General features: G+C 39.8%; 2 protein-coding genes and 1 long non-coding RNA gene across 3 annotated transcripts; 2 read left to right on the plus strand and 1 right to left on the minus strand.

Moving 5' to 3' along the window:
• Nucleotides 1–12,366: 12,366 nt before the first annotated feature.
• On the plus strand, nt 12,367–13,107 carry LOC134182834 (transcription factor Sox-17-beta.3-like; the record flags this gene model as incomplete). The annotated part of the gene is made up of 1 exon (XM_062650276.1): nt 12,367–13,107. A coding segment is annotated over exon 1 (462 nt), but the record flags the coding sequence as incomplete, so codon positions are not given.
• A 49-nt stretch (nt 13,108–13,156) lies between these two features.
• Nucleotides 13,157–14,132, plus strand: LOC134183741 (uncharacterized). Its single transcript, XM_062651334.1, has one exon. It carries the CDS (start codon nt 13,180–13,182, stop codon nt 13,918–13,920), a length of 741 nt encoding a protein of 246 aa, XP_062507318.1. The 5' UTR covers nt 13,157–13,179; the 3' UTR covers nt 13,921–14,132.
• Nucleotides 14,133–20,064: 5,932 nt separating this feature from the next.
• On the minus strand, nt 20,065–20,575 carry LOC134183793 (uncharacterized). Its single transcript, XR_009970579.1, has 3 exons — nt 20,446–20,575; nt 20,317–20,386; nt 20,065–20,254 (listed from the first exon to the last, which is right to left on the minus strand). It is a non-coding gene; the product is annotated as an uncharacterized LOC134183793 (long non-coding RNA).
• Nucleotides 20,576–20,839: the final 264 nt, after the last annotated feature.

Raw genomic sequence — 20,839 nt, forward strand, 5'->3', positions numbered from 1 at the left:
GTTTGAGAGAGTGTGGATTTCAGTGCAACTTTCTTGGAGAGCACTCAGGATGTCAATTTGCAAGCTGCATGTCTAGAAGGAACACCCTATTCGTGATGACTAGTAGAATATAATGTGAGTTTATTAAATATCAATGGATAGATGACTTACAGTATAGAAACAATCTAATCGTTGTTCGACGTAAGCAAAATGTATGATCCAGATAGTCTGTAAGAAACTGTGATGCGCGAGCAGATTCTATTGCTCTTGATGACGATTTTTGCTATCTGACTGAATTGGCATCTGCTTCATATAGCTGAAACAGTTGCAAACATTTTAGGACGATTCGGAAGTACTGCAGCATTTTACCTCAGATGAATGGAGCTCTTGAAGACACTGTCCTTCTTTAAGCTCTAATTAGTTACGCAAGTGTGAAGCATCCGGCTAGATCCCCGTTGGTGTTTCTAACAGCTTTAACAATATGGGCCTACAATCGAATCATCTACGCTTTCGAAAGGATGGTATTGCAATCCACTTGATCAAGACCCAACTTATGATGAATGCTAGCTTTGATAATATGAGAGCTGCATTCTTGCCGTCATTGATCAATTGAATCATAACACAATCTTGTGTCTCTGAGTCAGATATTTTAATTCTACACAAACAAATCAAATTTATCTGTTTTATGTTTAGTTGCGTTGATCTAGGCCTACTATAGTTTGATATTCAACTCGCTTTAATAAGCCCGCTAGCAAATCACAGTCATTCTTAATGCAATGTGCCTGCAGTGGCAGCCAGAATGATATAAACTTACTATCACTATCCAAAATATGTTCTTTTCGTTTGCTCAAGAAGAAGAGATATGTCATCACATTTACGTACATCAGCATATTTACTCTCACATTGACATTGTATATCATTTGAGCTAGTGATGAAATTAAGTACGCATTCTTCTCGCTATCGTACATTCAAATTAGATAGATTGGTGTCATCCTGATGTTCTGTATAACACACCAAACTTAGAAAAATTAACGTCTAGATGTCTTCTCGAGGTAGGCAAATCTTTATTACATTGGCTACATTGAATTAGTTATGAGCTGTGCTTTTGCTTTGACAACAGAAAACTGGACTAACAATTATAAAGTAAAAACAAGGTACAAGAGTAAGAACTGATGATAGCCAAAATTATCTATGAAATTATGTAGTCTAGAAAGCACCCTTGTTGACAAGTGATGTAAAAGTATTTTGTGGTTGTATTTTGTTGCTTCAAGATACTTTTGTAAAAGTATCTTGAAGCAACACATTTCAACGAGCCTTAGATCTTGTTTTGTTAGTTGTCTAAAACATAGTCTGTGGAAACGCAAATCTTGATTGCCTCTGACGACCTAACATCCTTTTCGCAATTACTATACTGTACTAGGCCATATCCTTCATTCTACAATCCTTCTTGTTTTAGAGCACTCTGTGTCTAGTCCTCTTAGTTAGTCCATCTTTTAGCTCTGTCAAATTTAGCAATTCAAGCCTCTCTTCCTTGCTGGAATCTGGATTACTCTTGCCATCACTTGGGGCTCACCATCAACTAGTCTCCAACAGTTTCTAGGCAGGTCTGGAAAAAGGTCTTCTTTTTGGCTGTGAGAGCAAATAGAGCAAAGATTTGCCAAGTAGTGGTAGTTTAGCCTGGCAGCATCACTATAATGCTCATGTTTTAGAATACACACTGACTCGGTTTGGTTGTAAAATGTCGATTTGCTGCATATACAGACGACCTGCTTGTGTTGTGTCTATGGAGCGGAGTTGTTTTTCAAGCTAGGTTTGTTTTTTACAAGTAGGACACTCCTTAAAGTGTTCGAAAGGTATTATTGAAGTTACTGACCACATACATGCTTTGTTTGCTGCTACTCTTGTGATTAGATAACTCTGCAACACTTGTAAGCTCTGGGTGTAATCTCTTTCTATAGGCAAGATAGTGGGATTGTTGATTTGATTGCTGTGCCCAAAACAAGCAACCAAACAGCAGAAGGATCTTTTACACAATGATGAGCTCTTTCTAATAGACGATTGATGCAAATTACAATTGTTTCGAAAAGAAATAGAAAGACTTCTTGTCGCGCGATAATTATGAAAGTCATCATTTCATACAACATGCACGAATCCTTGACACATATTTGCTGTTATATTCGGCAAACTATTTGATCTGCCTAACGCGTACGGCTAGCGGAGTCTTTTGCTACCATTTCTATACGTCCTTGTTTATAGCACTGACTTAGAGAGCTGATTTACGTAGTGCACGTCTATTTGAAACCGTGGTCGGGAGTGGGGTCTCTCAACAGAAACAAGGGTGGAATGGTTTCGATAGCATTGGACTGCATGGCTCTTTCTAATTGTAGGCTCAGAGACGTAGCTGGTGGGTCCTATCTCACATTACTGCTGTGTATAGGCAACGAGTATGTTTTTTTGATAGCCTTGAGATTATGAGAGGTAGTACTGTTAGAGCGAATGATTAGAGCCGAAGTATTAAGACGTTTTGCTAGATGATATAGTAGAAAGCTAGTTAAAACAGTTTTTCAAATTCTAGACGACTGACAGTAGCTGAGCAGCTCTTATGATTACCGGCTCATTGTAACTAAGCTTGCTTGCCAACTTATAGTCTATGTAGTTTAAACATGGTACAAGTACACGCAACAACAGCGTGTCCTCACGTAATAAGCTAAAGGAGGAACATTAGGAGTTTTGAATGGTGCATTGGATCTTAAAAGCTGCTAACCAATAAAGCTACAGCTCCAACGTACTGTATAACGTCACAATCTCAATGCCGAGCCAAGCTTGTAGCAGTGAATTGATTTCCTATGAGATTTCGAAAGTGATTTATGCAGAAACGGTGCATATACTCTAATAGATTAATTTATCCATATTGATCGCTGCTGGAGAGTGAGTGGAGTGTTTTCGGAAAGCATATAACTCGAAATTTCGATCTGCGAACTGTCTGTAGAAGAAATTCTCGATTTATGAGGACTAGTAGAATGCAGTGTAGGTTGATTGAGTACCGAGCCTTATTTGACTGACAATATAGAAACGAGTTTACCGTTGAGCAAAATATAGAAGTATGATCCAGACAGTCTGTAAGAAAATGTGTGGCCCGGAAGAGTCTATTACTCTTATGATAATTCGAGCTACCTGATTGAATTGGCACCTGCTGTATATAGATGCACACAGCTGAAATGGTTACAAATATTTGGGACAATCTTATCTAACGTACTGCAATGTCTTAACTCCCATGAATGAGAAGTCTTCATGACAATGTTCCTTCTTTGACCTCTAATTGGTTACGTAGGTGTGAAGCTTCCAGGTATACCCATTGACGGTTCTAGCAGCTTTAGACCTACAATCGAATTATCTACCTCTTCAAAAGAATGATACGTTTATCCACTTAAAAATTACATGCACTACTCATGTAAGAATTATATACCGGTATTCACTTGATAAAGACATGCACTGCTCATGCTGAGTTCTAATTCAATTTGACAATGTGGGAGCTGCATTCGACATCATCGATCAAATCATTGTACGATTTTGTCTTTGGGAGACGAATAGGTTGATTCTACACGAAGAATCAAATTTATCTGTTCTAAGAGTCAATTTGATTGATCTAAGTCTACTTCAGTTCGATGTTCAACTCACATTATTCAAAATTCATTTTATATCCAAAGCCGTTAGCAAATTACTTTTATGTTTGATACAATTTGCCACCAGAATGATATAAAATCACTATCACAATCCAAAGAAACTGTTTATGTTTGTCCAATAGGAAGATATGCTATCACATTTAAAGACATCGATGTTGTCATTACATTGACATCGTGTAGCAACATTTGAGAACTTCACATTCTTCTCGTCAACAGTGCGTAGTACCTCCAATTTAAATTGTGTCATCTTGATGCTTCGTAGAACTTACCCAAACCGAGCAAAAATGATGTCTAGAAGTCTTCTCGATGTAGACAGATCTTCATTACATCGCGGACTACATTATATTAGTTATGAGCTGTGCCTTTTTACTTTGATGACAGAAAACTGAAACAACAATGATAAACTAACAACGTACAAGAATACGAATTTATAATTGCCAGAATTGCCTATGAAATTATGTAGTCTAGAAATTGTCCTGTTGACAAATGGTATGTAAACTATGTAGTTCTTGACGATGTCATTTGCCACTTATTTGTATTGGAATTTGCTAGGATTCGGTATACAAATGATGAACATCTTGTGAGTCAGATCTCAAATGACTCCAAAGCTGGATCCATTCTTTCAAACTGAATTTGACCTCTCTAGCCCCGTAGAAACCGAGGGATGGAGGATGGGGATTCGTGTAGGAATTTATATTTTTTGCTAGAGACTTTTGCAAATCTGTTCACGGTCTGGCGAGCGAGATAGTTTTTGCTTACTCATGATGATATGCACGGTACATCTCCCTCGCTCGTGAACATCTTCCTACGCTACTGTTTTCAGACTTTGGACATCAACTTTGTTAAGGTTGCGAAGCAACTCCATTTCTATTGCAAAGCTAGGCTCACAATAATATGTTAATAATTGACACTTACACCCAGACATGAAGTTTGTCAGAACATATACAAGTTGATTTGTAAAACTGCCATCACAACAACAATTTCATGGTGTTATAATGGTGTCGTCCGTAAGGTGGCTTTGCAAGTAGCTTAACTCTCTAGAGTAGCATTCTAATTCTAAAATGAATAATAAAGAAACTAGTAGCCGAAGGGAACCTTGCAATTGGCAGGTGTGCGCTTACTCACTTCAATATTTTGAAATTGGTATGACTTGTTCCACTCGAGAGTTGTTACTTTTACGTTATCGCATAAAGTATCAGTATGCTAACAGAATCTATATTTGCTTTGCACATTTGACGATTGACGTTTTCCATCATAGATCTCCAGCCGGCAATTCCTGTGTTGCTATTTGACTTGTGCCAATTGAGTTGAATTTGCAGTGTCACATTATGTCATAGGTAGAAGTAGACAGTTGCTTGAAACCTCAGGCTATACCAGTATTTAGAGCGTCTTGAAGCAACCCATTGCGCACTCTGTATCTAGATGTTGTTGTGCTACTGGTAGTTGCCTAATGGGCCATAGACTACATAATTTGTGGAAATCAACGCACATTGCCTGTGAAAACATGACATCCGTTTTCACAAGCACTGTACTAGGCCACATCTTATATATACGTTCTACAATCTTTTTTGTTTTGGAACACACACTATCTAGTTCCTCATATTGGATTCAATCTAGTTCTGTCAAAGTCTAGCAATTAAAGCCTCTGTACCTTGCAGAAATCTTTGGGTTCCTCTTGCCATCACATGGGGCTTAACATCTACCACAAGAATTCGAAGCTTCTAGCTGTTTTAACGGGAGTTGATGACCGCTTCCATCTCACATTTTTCTTCATTCTGATTGCGACTTCACTGAGATGGTATCATCCTTCCTGTACCTTGGAAGTTCTGTCTCCAACGATGTCTAATCAGGTTTGCAAAAAGGTCTTCTGCTTGGCTGTCAGAGCAAACAGAGCAAATTTTTCCTTGCAGTCGTCGGTTTTAGTCTTGCCGCACCAGTCTGCTGCTATTTTTAGAATACACTCTCGGTTGGTTGTAAAAGTTGGTAGACCTGTTTGATGCATGCAGCCGACCGTTATCTGTTTCTAGGAACGGAGTTGTTTCTCAAGATTTGTTTTGGACATTCTGTAGAGTTAGAAAAATGTTATTGTTGTTGCTGATCACATGCATGCATTGTCTCCTTGTTTGCTGCTGCTGCTCTTGCGATTAGATGCTTTGACACAATTGTATGCTACGGGTGTAATCGTCTTCCATAGGTAAGATTGTGAGATTGTTGAGCTAATTGTTGTAACCCACATACCAGCTGCTTGCTCATGTTTTCGCTGTTTCAAACAACAGAAACATCTTCTACACAATGATGTGCTCTCATTAATAGTTGATCAATGCTAATCATTGTTCTGAAAGAAATATAACTGCTTCTTGCCATGCAATAATTATGAAAGACGTTACTTATGCACAAAACCTCGACAGATGTGGGGTTATTTACTGCATCTTTAAGCAACCCATTCCAACCCAGTCGTAAAACTCTCTAGATTTTGTTACGCTTGTCGTCTATTGGATCATTGACTACATAACCTGTGGAACTCCGATCTTAATTGCCTGTGACAACATGACTTTCATGTTCACAAGTACTTTACTAGTCCGCATCTTACATTCTACATTTCTTCTTTGTTGGAACAAGCTATATGTAGTTCCTCTTAATTACATGTCAATCTGCTAGTTCTGTCAATGTTGTAATTCAAGCCTCTCTACCTTGCTGGAAGTCTGGATTCCTCTTGCCAACGCATGGGGCTTATCATCAACTACACAAAGACAACGCTTTTATCTTCCCTACCTAGAGATGATGCCCGCCTTCCATCTCCATTTTTCTTCATCTGATTGTAACCCCATTGAGGTCGCAGCATCCTTCCAGTACCTTAGAAGTTCTGTCTCCACTAATAATTTTGAAGCAGGTCTGCAAAAAGGACTACGTATTACTGTGACAGCAAACGGATCAAAGATTTTCCAGGCAGTTGTGGTTCTTAGTCTTGCAGCACTACTGTGCCGGTCCTTCTTTTAGAGTACACACTGACTCGGTTTGGTTGTAAAAGTTGGTAGACCAATTTGATGCATGCAGACGACCTGTGCCTGTGTCTAGGAAACGGAGTTGTTTCTCAAGTATCGTTTGTTACAAGTAGAACATTCTGCAAAGTGTTTGAAGGTGTTATTGATGTTAGTGACCACATGCATGCATATATGTTGCCGATGCTCTTGCTATTATGATAGTGAGATTGTCGAGTAATATGCTGTGACATAGCATACTGCTTGCTCATGTTTACACTGTTTCAAACAACAGAGGATCTTTGCAATGATGAGCTCTCTTTATTAGTCGATCCATGCTATTTACCACTGCTCCAAAAAGGAATAAAATGCTTCTTGTCGCGCAATAATTATGAACATCACTTCATACAACATGCACGTTTCCTTAACGTATACTGTCTATGTGCCGTTATGATCAGTAAACGGATCGATCTGCCTAACGCGTACGGTTAGCGCATTCTTTACTTCGCTACCATTCCTACGTCCTTGTCGGTAGCACTGACTTAGAGAACTGATTACTGTAGTGCACGTTTACTTGAAATCGTAATTTACCCCCAGAGACGTGATTGCTCCAATCTCTCATCACGCTACTGATGTGTATATAGGCAATGAATGTATTAGTTTGAAATAGCTGAAATTAGAAAACACAATACTGTTGGAGAAAGTGATAGGACACCACTAAACTAGCAAAAAATTTTGCTAGAAGACATATTAGAAGGCTACTTGAACTTACTTTCTCTGTGACAGGCAAAATTTTTATATACAGTACTATATAAACTGTTTAAGAACATTTTCTTATAGTCTGATGTACAAATGGTAGCAACAGCCTTTAATAAGCTGACAGAGAGAGGGAGTGATTGAGATTGTTTTCTTACAGTTTCCACATACTGCACACCGTCAGATAGAATTAATCTTAGTGCCGCCTGCTTGTAGCAGTAAATTGATTTTCTATAAGATTTCGAAAATGATTTATGCAGAATTCAATTAGTCTAGTAGATTTATCTAGTCATATTTCATGAGCTCCGTATGAGAGTGTGTTGGAAAGCGAATCACTAGAATTTTCGATCTGCCAACAGTCTATACAACAAATTCCCGATTAGTGAGGACTATAGTAGAGTGCAGGTTGATTTAGTATTTGTATATGGCTTACAGTATAGAAACGATCTAATCGTTGATCAGCATGAGGAAAATATATGATCTAGACAGTTTGTCAGAAAATTTGGTGCGCGAAAAGAGGGTCTGTTGCTCTTACCATAATATGAGCTACCTGACTGAATAGGCACATGCTTTGTAAAGCTCAAATGGTTTCAAAGATTTTTGGACAGTCTTATCTAACGCATTGCTTACCTCAGACGAATGAGATGTCTTCATGACGATGTTCTTTCTTTGATCTCTAATTAGTTACGTAGGTGTGCAGGTTAAGGTATATACCCATTGGCGGTTCTAACAGCTTTAGACCTACAATCGAATTATCCAACTCTTCGAAAGAATGATACCAGTGTCACGGCGTAGAACCTTCCCTCGCGCATGACCTCCGGGGGAGCTCAGGCCCTATGATAAAAAATCGGCCGAAGCTACAGTCCTTAGGGTAAAGTTCCCGCCCGTAAGGGTAGAACTTCCTCCCAACTAGTTTGCAGTTCCCTAACCCTAACACAAACCCATAACCCGAACCCTAGCCCTAACCCGAACCCTAGCCCTAACCCGAACCCTAACTCTAGGATCCGGTGAGATTTCAACCTAGCGTGCTAGCTGCCCTGGAGGTCGGAGATAATACCCTGTGACACTAGACTCGACCCAGTCTCTGTCCGCCCTCGTCATTCACCGAATTGTCAATCGTCGGCGCAGAGAGACGTTTCAGATCGCCCACTGACGTCACTAAACACTGCCATTAGCGCTCACTGTGTGCCAGCTGCCTTGGGCACATTTTGACATGTCTGGTAACCGCCCTTGCCGTGGTTGCAAAGGCGTGGCCCACAAACACGTTACAGATTACCAAGAGAGCGTTTCTATCGCTTTCTGCGCCTACATTCGCATTGATCTATGAGTTAGCGCGGCTTTTGAATGCGATTTTTGTCTTTTGTCAGATGATCTGGGTGTCTTCCGCGTCGTTTGCACTATCGGCTCCAAGAGCTTCGGAATCCAATGCAAATGGCTCTAGACAAGAAACGGCTGAGACGCAGTTCATGTGTTGATGTGTAATTCGTGCTTGTCTTTGACAACGTGCGGGATCGTTAGCTGGTTATTTACATCCTGCATAAGTTATCGGCTCCCGGGAGCCATTTATTATATATGTCTGATATATGCTCCCCCGTCTGATACAGATCGGTAACGAGGTGCAATAATGGGGAGCAATAGTGCGTTTAGTGACGTCAGTGGGTGGTCTGAGACCAGTCTCTCGGCGCCCAGGATTGACAATCCGGAGAATGAGGAGGGCGGAGAGAGACTGGGTCCAGTCTAACGTGACAGCGGTATTCACTTGATCATGCAAGTCACTACTCATGATGAATGCTAACTCAATTTGGTAGTGTGGGTGCTGCATTCGACGTCATTGATCAAATGATATTACAATTTTGTGTCTGTGAGACAACTAGGTCGATTCTACACAAATCAAAATTGTCTTTTCTAAGTTATTCTTCTTGTCTACCTTACTTCCAGTTTGATTCTATTATCTTGATGTTCCGTAGAACTTTCCGAAACCGAGCAAGAATGACGTCTAGAAGTATTCTCGATATAGACTGATCTTCATTACATCGGACTACATTATATTAGTTGTGAGCTGTGCTGTTAGCTCTGATGACAGAAACTGTACGTCAGTGATAAATCAACAGTAATGTACAATAATAAGTTTGATAATGGCCAAATTGGTTAAACGAAATGATGTACTTCAGAAAGCATCCTGTTGATAGTTGATGTGTAAACTTTACTTTGTGCTTCTTTGACGTTGTCGTTTGCCAGCTATTCGAATTGAAGCTTGACTGTGGGATTTGCTAAACCAATGATGAACATCCTGAATGACTCTGAAACAGGATCTATTCTCCCAAACTAAAAGTAACCTTTCAGACTTTGAAATTCTAAGTACAGTACTAAACTTACCAAATTTTGTTAAACTAACTTTACTTGGTAAGTCATTGTAGTGTACTAAGCAATAACAAATAACTTTAATAAAATATTTGAATAATTCAGCAAGTTGCAATTGGCATTAGTGAAGTGAAGCTTTAGTTTGACAGCAATTACATTAATTAGAATGTGAATTGCTTATATATAGATTATGAAGGAAATTTCAACTAGGCTACCTGGTACATGCATTGCGAATAGTTGATCAGTAACGTGGCTGTGAGGTCATTTAGTAAACATGTTTGAACGAGTGATTGCGATGTCACTATTAGGAATGATGAAAGCTGAGTGTGGATAGCATTGTAAATCATGCTTTGGCTGCGCACAGTGTTGACCAAACCATCGGGCAAGCTGTAAGCTGTCGGAATAGCAATGGTTTGAGCAGTGGAATTCTTCTAGTATTAGATTTGACTAGTTTGTGTAAAAGTTTGAGAAAAGATATACTGATTCCTACAACTGTAAACGTGTTGTGTTGCTTGAGTGATCTCAATGACTGAGCATTTCAAGACAAAGATCTCTATTTTGAGACTAACAAGTTTCGAACTAACTCCATGCTCTATATACTGCAATTCTAGGCTCAGGAGACTGTGAAGTTTGTCAGAACATGTACACGTTGTTCTGTAACGCCACGACAATTGTCATGGTGTCATAATTGTTTATGCGTAAGATGACTTTGCAAGTCGCTCAACAGAAAAGAGCAGCGTTCTCTGTACAAGCAAATAATAGAAAAGAAACAATTAGCATGGAGAAGAGCACATCTCTATCAATACCTTGCAATTGGTCACTTCAAATTTTGTTTTCTTCTGCTGAAATGTATTTATCGACTTCGCACACATGAGAGATGCTACTTTTTACGTTATACATAAAAAATGGGTATGCTAACAGAGCATACTCTGCACATTTGAGTGAATGAAGTAGCATCTCAAACTTAATTAGGTGTTGCATGGACATCACGAAGGAGGACACAAGAAAAGTTAGCACTCTGTACTTATCACCTTTGCTAGACGGTGGCTAAAATGGCTAATTCCTGTTTTGAATCGAAGATGTCAAATTGAGAAACCTAGACCCAATGGCAAGTCATGATTACTAAAATAGTAGGTCATTATGTTTGATGAGGGAATGTCAACAATTGAACGATAGATGGCAACTGCATGTACACACACTGTGGTTGCATGTTGTCTTTGCCACATCCTGGATACGGATCTCGGCAAGAGTTTCTACTGGTATGTTGCAATAACTGTTGGTGCAAATCAATGTTTGTATGCCTGAGAGTCTTTATCGTATGTATACCTACACAAAGAATGGCTAAAGTCGATAGCAGCAACTCTTCGATAGAGAAACTACGAAATTCTAGCTTGACCTAGGAAACAGGCTTGCATTGCTGTAGTTTCCTTGCATCTTCTTTTGGTTAGTTGATAGCCTAATTCATTTTCTTCTGTCATTGAGGATCATTAGGTTTTGTTTAGTTTCTGTCTCTTCTTTTCTATGGCTTTGAAAAGAACGTACTGCACTTGAATCTCAAAAAGTATTGTTGTTAGTAAACTACCTATTTCTATTATAAGAGAAATGCTACTGCACATATATAGACCATACTGTAGTCGGTTGACCAATTATCCATTCTTTCCGATCTTTTCACAGGGAAGAATACTGAGAGTACGCAATCGTACAAAATATGAATATTTGCAGTTGTCCGATTTGAATTATTGTATTATATATTTCATAAAGGTTGTACTATTGTCTGCTCTAATTACAACTGCTCAATCTGCTACTGTCTCACGGGCGTAGCTGCGGGTTCCTAGAAGGGTGTGCTCAGTGGTCTGATAGCGTCGAAATGCCACATCTAAAGTGCCCTAATGTGTCAGTTTGGAACAAGTGGGTAGCTGTGGGGTCTAGGTCGCAGTGTAGAGCGCCGAGAAACAGATCTAAAAGTGGTAATGTTATCTTTCGTACTATTTGTAGCAGCAAAGCGAACAGTTCCCATGCAGATGCTATACGTATTCCTTTCGTGGCGCACCCAATCCAGAAAGAGACTAATTTTACCTTATCATATCACATACCAAGGCGATGGGGTCCTACTAATACTAATACCGAATTGTGGTCTCCAAACAGTCACGCTATAGTATACTGTATCACCTGCACGGGTATTTTACTTAGGTGTGCAGTTGATGTACAGCAGAGATTGCTCAGTCAATATCACCAGTTCATAATTGTGTAGACGTAACGATCCAGTTGATAAAGAATGGTCCCAGCTGATAAGCTATACAATAAACACTTAGACACTGGTGTCTTTCATCCTGTCGATGCTACTTGTTGTGACTAATGTATTTATTGATGGTTTTCACGAACTCCGTTGTGGTATGGTGGAGCTCGGCCATCTTCCTCATAGTCAGTGCAATTTGATTTCCTTTCTGATCTATGTGACTATAACACTTGTCTGGTCATGTTTTCTCACGTCTAATTTCTTGATACAAGACATGGCGCCAACGCCATGACGCAAACGATAAGAGGTTGTCTGGGTAGTGCTTCAAGAAAGTAAACAAGACGACTTATTTGACTTCTTACATGATCTGGCAATAATCTTATACAACTGTTTTGATTATAGTAAATCGTAGTCTATATTTTATGTGGAAATAGTGACTCTAGAAACACAAATAGATGTAGATGTAAAACAACTGCTAATTGATCCAATCATCTGATTGGCTCTTTACTAATTTGTTGCAACTCTTTAGTTGCATCCAACTGAATAGGCATAGAGTGTTCTAGCTGTTCAAGAAGTTGAAGAGCTGGTAGCAATTTATAGATAGACGGGTATTTGTCCTGTAAGTAACGTATCGCTACACTAAAAGACCAAAATGAAGCGTGGGGCAAAGAAACAGCGTCGAGAGTCGCCTGTTTGTCTAGATTGGGAACAAAGCGATCTCGACAGTCCATTCATTCTCACTGACAATGAGACGTTACGCAGAATGGTTGATATTGAGCCAATGTCACCGCAAGACGAGGTTGTATATTGCTCGTCTTCCATTTCTAGCAGAGTGCGAAGGCCCATGAACGCCTTCATGATTTGGTCACTGGAAGAAAGGAAGAGACTTGGGCGCAAAAACCCCGACTTGCACAACGCTGAGGTGAGCAAAATGCTCGGGAAACTGTGGAAAATGTTGCCTTCAACGTACAAAAAGAAATTTTTTGATGAAGCGGAACAACAGCGTCTTGCCCATATGCAAAAGTATCCAGATTACAAGTTCATACCTCGACGACGACGCAAAAAGATTAGGAAGAAGCAGAGCTCCACCTCAGGAACGAGCTCCACCTCAGGAACAAGCTCCACCTCAGGAACGAGCTCCACCTCAAGAACGAACTCTTTCTCAGAAACGGGCTCACCCTCAGGAATGAGCTCATCTCATTCGATTGAGAATGAGATGAGCAGGGATCAGCCTGCACAACGGCATCCGGCTCACGAACTGGCTAGTCGCGGCGATGCTCTCGCGACCAAGAAATGTCACTCCAACGAGAACCTTAAGTATTTTGTGATGCCCGGCAGCTTCGTAGAGCAGTTTCAACAATGGCAGATGGAGACGTTTGGTGGGATGGTGTCGGAGTGGTTGGATCTGGCGACTTTAGACCCGCCCAAGAATTGTTGTCCTCCTTTCAACTCTCTCTTCGCCTTTCAGGATCAACAACCGCCAGTGTTGATGTCTAACAACTGCGGTATACTGCAATCCGAGCTGTACGATTCATCGTTAAGCTCGGTTGATTATTCGAGGATTGATCTGCCATCATCTTCTGAGGCAGCTGCGGCTCTTATCGCTTCTCTAAGCGACGAAAGCACTTCATCTTCAACGTTTCCTTGCCAGAGTGGAGCTACTTGCACATTGTCAATGCCATTTCATCAGGAAAATGAGAACTATTCTAACACTACCGTTGGAGTTGCAGCTTGCTCTGCTGCAACACAGTCTTCTTGTCTTGATGATCTGTTTATATCAAATTTTCTCTCCTCAATGTCTGGCGATGCATTGTCTCAGTTTGGCATGCTTTCAACAGTGCAGCCTACTGATGGAATAATGGAGCAGCTGGTTGAAACTTCAAGCAGTAATTTTACAGGACAGACGACTATTGGGTCAAACTATTGATTTGGGATACTTTCAGCCTGACGTACATTTTGATTTTTCGCAGCATTTTATATGAAATCAATTTTGTACAACTTGCTAGTTTGACTTCATCAAACTAGATGGGGCCAGCTAGTTTGCACCGAAGTGTCTGGTAGATGAAACAATGAACAATGGTTTCTAGTTGTGCATGCCTTCGCGTACGCTCATCACAATACAAAATACAAGAAAATTTAGTCTGGTCGTTCTAGAAATCTCAGCTGTAGACTGTTGTCACGGAAGTATGTAACGCATGCTGGCAATGCCATACCGTGCCCAAACATGTAATCTCTACTTTGCTTGGCATTTGACACAACATGTAGTCTAGGTTTTATACAGAAACGAACATCTGGTCTCTTAGGTCTTCCGATGTTTGCTCTGATAATTCGATTTTGTGCAGACCTGCAGGCACTGGAGAAACAACAGGCACGTGTCATTTTTGCTACAGTCCATTCCCAAATAGGAGAATACGTGAGAAAAACCTGTATTTCATGAGGCGTATACATCTAGAGAGTTGATTCCTACATCATTGGAAAGCTCACAAGGAAAAGGTTTCATATAAGTTAATGAATACTGTGATTCGTTCTTTATTAGGACACAATTAGTAAAGTCCTGTATGACACGGACTTGGCTCTGCCCTACTCTTGCATTTAACACCAGGTGTCAGATAACTTCAAAGTTACCTCTATAACGCCCACTACCTGAAAGCTGACGTGGACCTACTTTGAACTGTGAATTGATAAGCAAAACAGCTGTAGCTAGCAAGTTTATCTAATTCAAGCATTGGTTGAACCTTTGAACGTAAGTTCATAGCTAGACGTTTCTATACTTGAACCGTTTACCTATTAGCATTACTTAATTAACTACGTCTATCTCTGCTCTTCAATTCCTTATCTATTAGTTTCCACGTATTCTCCTATTTGGGAATGGTGTTTAGGTGAGAAATTTGGTGCTTTCTCACCTTAATATGTGGCAAACCTGAGTGGTAGGTTTCACTGCTTTATCCTCGCTTTGACATACTGGGAGCAAGCTATTTATACTTCGACGGCCCGGGCAGAGCTTGTTTGTACTCTCGTACTTTTACGTCGCCGTTGAGTGACATGACTAGAAAGAGGTAAGACGCAGCTGGATTCGCTCGCTACGACTCCCGTTCTATTTGTTAGAAGTTTCATGATTAACCTGTTTTGCAACCACGTACAGGTTGCTTAAAACCATGATTGCTTGAAGTACTCTTTGTGTGTGATTCGGCAGGGGTTTCTTTCTCTTCTTTGTTCCCCAGAACGCGTTTGCACTAGCTCCATGATAACCTAGATTAACTTCGACAAGTTCAGGAAGGTGTGTTTCTATTAAATACTTGGCACAAGATAAATCCTGTTTGCTATGACGGAACGACGCTTGCTGTGATACATTGGACTGCATTATAGTCAGGTAAGAGCAAGAGTTGGTGGTCACTGAAACTCCAAATTCACCATCTAAGTCCTGCTGATTTCACTCGTTAAATGCTGATTTCACTCGTCAAATGCTGATTTCACTCGTCAAGTACTGATTTCACTCGTCAAATGCTGATTTCACTCGTCTATTTGACGACGCTGCCATCATTGGAGGCAATCCCATGCATGCCAACAAGAAACTAGTAGATAGGCTTACACCACCAGAGGCGTTTTCAGAATCTATGTTCAAGCACGCACGGTACGGTCACATGACAGTTAAACCCAAAGTTGCTAAGTCTACCACAAAATTTTTTTTACGAAGAGCAAATTTAGAAAATAGAATTGGTGCAGTACTAAACCAGTTGTTAAACTGTATGGTTCAGGCGCTGGTGGAAATACGGTCTTACTTGCATGCACGTCTATCTATTACAGCTAGGATCCAGGGCACAAATGGTAGCAGCCTTTCTTAGCGAAAAGTTTGTAATCAACTGATGAGAATGCTGTAGAGTGTCTACAAATTTATCTTTATCAAGACAGCTGTTTGTGATTTGTCATTGTAGATATAATCTACATTGTCAATCAAATGTGTTGTAAACAAAAGTATTAACTTTCCTAGACAGACACTATAGCTATATAGCTACTGGCTAGACTGCTCTAGCTTTGTACTTGAGAAGATCGTGGCACTAAATCTTCAACAATTCTAATGAGTTTGATAGCAACTAAATATGCTTTGTGCTTGGAGCTGCAAATTTTTATGAGGCTTGACAACAGTGAGCAGCCCATACACAATCACTGCACCAATGCCTTTAGATGAGTAGCTTTACTTCAGTTGCGACTACATACTCAAGGTGACAATGTGAACTCCCATGAAGACTTTTGGAAAGCGATTTACTTTCAAAAGTTTAGCATTCTATGTAGGCGGCACTGTCAAAAGGGTCGGGAGTTTTATCGAATTTCCCAGCAGTCAGGCAGTCGGTCTTTTATTTCGATATTAATAGATATTTGAAAACGCGCAGAATCTCTTGCGTGTAATAGCTGACTAAGTTATCCAAGGTAATTACTTGTAAAATTTAACATTGACGCAGCATCATATATATATATATATATTGATTGATTGATGGATTGATTGATTGATGGATTGATGATTGATGGGCTGAGTTGTCGATTTCGACAAATCTCAATTGTGGCTTTGAACATGATGTAGCAGCCCAATACGAAATCTGCATATGCGACAACAGATGGTACAGATGGATTGGGTGCTTTGATGACTGCCTTCTTTCTGGCTTGTCGTTTGAACATTAGGGTTGCTCAGCGATGTTGTTAAATTGGTCAATGCAGTTCTGCACGTCGATCTCTATAATAGCCTGTCAACACCGGTAGCTATTTCCCAAAGCTGGGAATTAATGGGGCAAGACTTTGGGTTTGCCTTTTGGCTGTCCTTGACTCGTTTATTAGGACCTCTTTTCGAACGTACATCTTCCTTTATTGCTCCATAGAACACGGTCTTTGGTATCCTCTCATCTTGAATACGAACTAAGTGACCCGACCAACGAAATTGTGCTGACAGCAAAACTGTTTCGATACCATTGCAGACCCTAAGAACTTCCGTTCTTCCAGAACAAAGTCTTGCCATTTAATCCCAGCTATTTTGCGTAGACACATTGTACAGAAACGATCTAAGCTCTTGATATGCTTTGCATACATACACAAACATACATTTTATGATGGATTCCATAGCTGTTCATCTCTTGTAAGATTTATGAGCTCAAAGGTTGTATAATGGTTTCTTCATAGAAACATACTGACCAAAGTGCGCAGTTTAGTTAAAGAATTGCACAAATTATCATGTGCTATAGTACGATGATGTCGAATCCACTTTGGCAAACATATTTATGTAATAAGGGTTGATTGAGGATCATTGGTTACAATTAATGTCAAGACTAACTAATTGCTATTCGACACCAACAAACTATGATTTAGATAGTTTGTAGCAACTGCATTGTAAGTGATCGCTTGATAATTATCATGTTTAATGAATGCAACAGCACTTTCTCGGTATACATGTAGACCTAAATGCTTTTGTACATTATTGGGAAAACTGTAGAGGACTTCATTTATCTTACCTCAGATTTAGGACAGTCTTCTTTTATCACTGATTAGTACAGAGAGTGTGAAACTATCAGGTATATACTCGTTAATTAACAGTTGTGGCTGCTGCCAGAAATATGGAAACAGCCAAATCGATTCATTTTAGATGATAATATGATATCACAACTCACTTGACCAAGACAATAGGGTAAAGTCCCCTAATGTTGGAGGCCCCCTAATGTTGGACCATCAATGGTATCGACCCAAACAAGCACATACGGAAACGATCAAACAATCTAAGCTAGTTTGCACTAGCAAGCACTATGTCTCACCGTCTCAGATTGTTCGCTCCTCAGTTAGATCCAAGCGAGTAGAAGTAGAGCACAAACTCGTATGTTTTGACTCTTACACATCACCTACTTTGTGTTGCCAAATACAATTTGTCGCGTGCAGCATAAACAATTCAACACAACACGAACAGTAAAGACTGTATGACGACTGGGTAGCTAACTTGTTGTACTGCTAGAAGTAGTAGTGCGATAGTGTCATTCTTGTTTTATAACTGGAGGAATAATCACAACGCACGTAACAAATGAGAAGTGGGCGGGCTGGGAGTCATCAGTCTAGTAGCAGCAGATTGCTTACCGTCTCGCACGTTTGAAAAGAGCCGTTGCAAGTGCAATGACTATTACGTCTACACGAGAAAGAATTGAAGAAGCCAAAGCAGCTCTAGACACTAGCTGCAAAGCTGCTGCGAAATGATTGATGGGGACTGACAAGAAGCACGTCCACTATCTCTGAACAGAACGCTTTAAGGCATCTCAGCCAGGAAACCTGCAGTCTTTACAAAAGATGCAAGAAAAATAAATTATCAGAAAGGCACGAAAAGCACAAACAAAAGAACCTGATGCATATCAAGCTAAGAGTGAGCACGTACAACTTACATGGTAAAAGCAGCAACGACAGAATCCTGTGTGGTCGATTAAGCGAGCGTACTACCAAGACACAAAATACACACCACGACCGAGGTTGGATTGACTGCGACGAATCGCGTTGCGATCAATTGTATCTCTGTTGGTGCCTAACCTCGACGAAATCCTCGATTGGAGCAAATGTTGCACTTGATCAAACTGTCAATACTGTAGAAAGACTCTAGACATTGCTTGGAACAGTGTAATCATAACGAGTCACCCACCGCACGAGGCCGAAAAAAGGGCAGCTGTCCAACATTAGAGGACTACGCTAGATATCAATAGGTGAGACCCACTTTAATATCAAAGGTAGAACAGCAGCTTCTGGCTTGCAAACGTTGTTGGTAAAGGCAAACCACTTATAAAGAGAAGCTGAATTTGCGTCTTCATTTATGAGCCACGTACAGATTTTGTAAAAGGTGTCCAACATTAGGTACTTTACATTATTTGTGATACATGCTAACTCTGACATGATATCACATTACAACTTCTTGTTAACAAGACACCTAGTTTCCTTCTACAGCAACAAATTCGTGTGATGTATATTTGCTCGGTTGATGTAGGTCCACCATTTGGTCGTATATTAGCTTCATTTTGCAATATTGTACGTACCAAGTTATATGATGAAATGTGTCTGTAGTTGCAGCCAGAACATTCTAATATCACTGCTGATTTACCACGTTTCAAATGGACTGTTTGTGTTGTTCATGTTCACACAAGTCGAAGAGATGATAACTCATCACATCATAACACATTCAAATGCCATTACTTTAAAACAGTGTTGTACATAACATCTGAGCTAGTGAAAGAACAATGTGATTGCATTGATCCACACCTCTGTAATCTATTATACAGTTTACTCAGGTTGATTTTGTGCCGTCTTCTGAAATTGTGCAAAGCTTGCACATACCTAGTTATATGTAGCTTCCAAACTATGACTCTAACATTAGTTCATTAAACAGCTCAAGTCAGACAATGCTAATAACATCTTGATGGTATTACATTTGTTAGATATAGTGGGAAATTAGTTAGATGTTACAATGGTCTTGCTTTGCCGACAGACCACAGTAAGTAACAACAATAATAAACATGTGGAACAGCAACAATAATAAATGATAATGTCAAGAATTGGCCATGGCATTCATGTAATCTAGAAACATTCTTTTTGACAAGTAATGTGACCTTTCTTTGTCCATCTTTAACGATGTCATTTGGCAACATTTTTGATTAGAATTAGGCTCGATTTTGGTATAAAAAGCAATAAACATCCTGTGAGAACAAAGTAACTCTCAAATTAAATTAGATTGATTAATTAACCAATTTTTGTTAACCGTAGAATGTCATCATTGGCATTTATCTAGTAAGGCTAAAAGTTGACAGCACCTGCCATAATTAAGATACTGGACACATATCGATTAATGAGAGAATGTCAACTATTGTACGTGATACTTGTATGAGGATTGGCAATATTAATCAGCCAGGCTGCTGTGCTGTTAGTCAACTTGTCTGTACAGACCGAGCTGTGATGAGGAAGCCTGAGAATGGATAACACTCTCGACTACACTGTGGTTGTATACAATGTTGCATGAACCATTGAACAATGTCATGGGCTAATAAAATGGAAATGACTTTAGCAGTTGATGATTTCAAGTTATAGATTAGACCATTTTGTGCAAGAGTTGTGGATGAATATACGTAAAATAATAAATGACCGTGGTTGTGTTGCCGGATTGATCTCCAATAACAGTTTCAACTAAGCGTTAAATTTTCAGGCTAAAAGCTGCATAGCAACTCGTAGGTATTGCAAAGCCAAGGAGACAATAATAGCACCTACACCACAGCATTGAATGTCATCAGAACACATACTAACAAGCTGTTCTATAAAGTGTTACCATCATGGTGTCATAATTTGTTTATTTGCAAGACGACTTTGCAGCATGCTCAACTGGTAAGGGGAAGATTCTTTGTACAAGCAGACTGTAGATAGAAACCATTTGAAGAAGAATGCGTATCTAGTATACCTTGCAAAGTGTGCCTTTGGTCTCTTCAAACGGTTTGCTTCCTTGCGCTTCTTTTTGTCGACTTCTACAGCAAAGAAGATGTTGCATTTCAAGCTACTCAATGAAATAATATAGAATTGACAATTATATAACTGTGCTACTGTAATTTATTTCTTTTTCTATTATTTCTTACTAGGAAATACGTAATAGCTAGCCGAAAAACATCACAACTAATATGACAACGTATGTACAAAGTAGTAAGGTTCGTCTACAGTTGCCTCGAATTTTTTATTTTACACGCATTTCTTGTACCACTGGCACTCCAAACGTGAGCAGAAAGTGTACGTCAACATTGCAAGAATTTTACTAGCATCACCGCCTAGTTGCTGATGTCAGTCCAGCACCGGCGCGATTC

Source organism: Corticium candelabrum, chromosome 8, assembly GCF_963422355.1.
Source record: "Corticium candelabrum chromosome 8, ooCorCand1.1, whole genome shotgun sequence".
NCBI lineage: Eukaryota > Metazoa > Porifera > Homoscleromorpha > Homosclerophorida > Plakinidae > Corticium > Corticium candelabrum.

Coding starts and splice junctions, on each gene's coding strand:
- LOC134183741 (XM_062651334.1), top strand. CDS start 13,180: ATGAGCTCATCTCATTCGATTGAGAATGAGATGAGCAGGGATCAGCCT.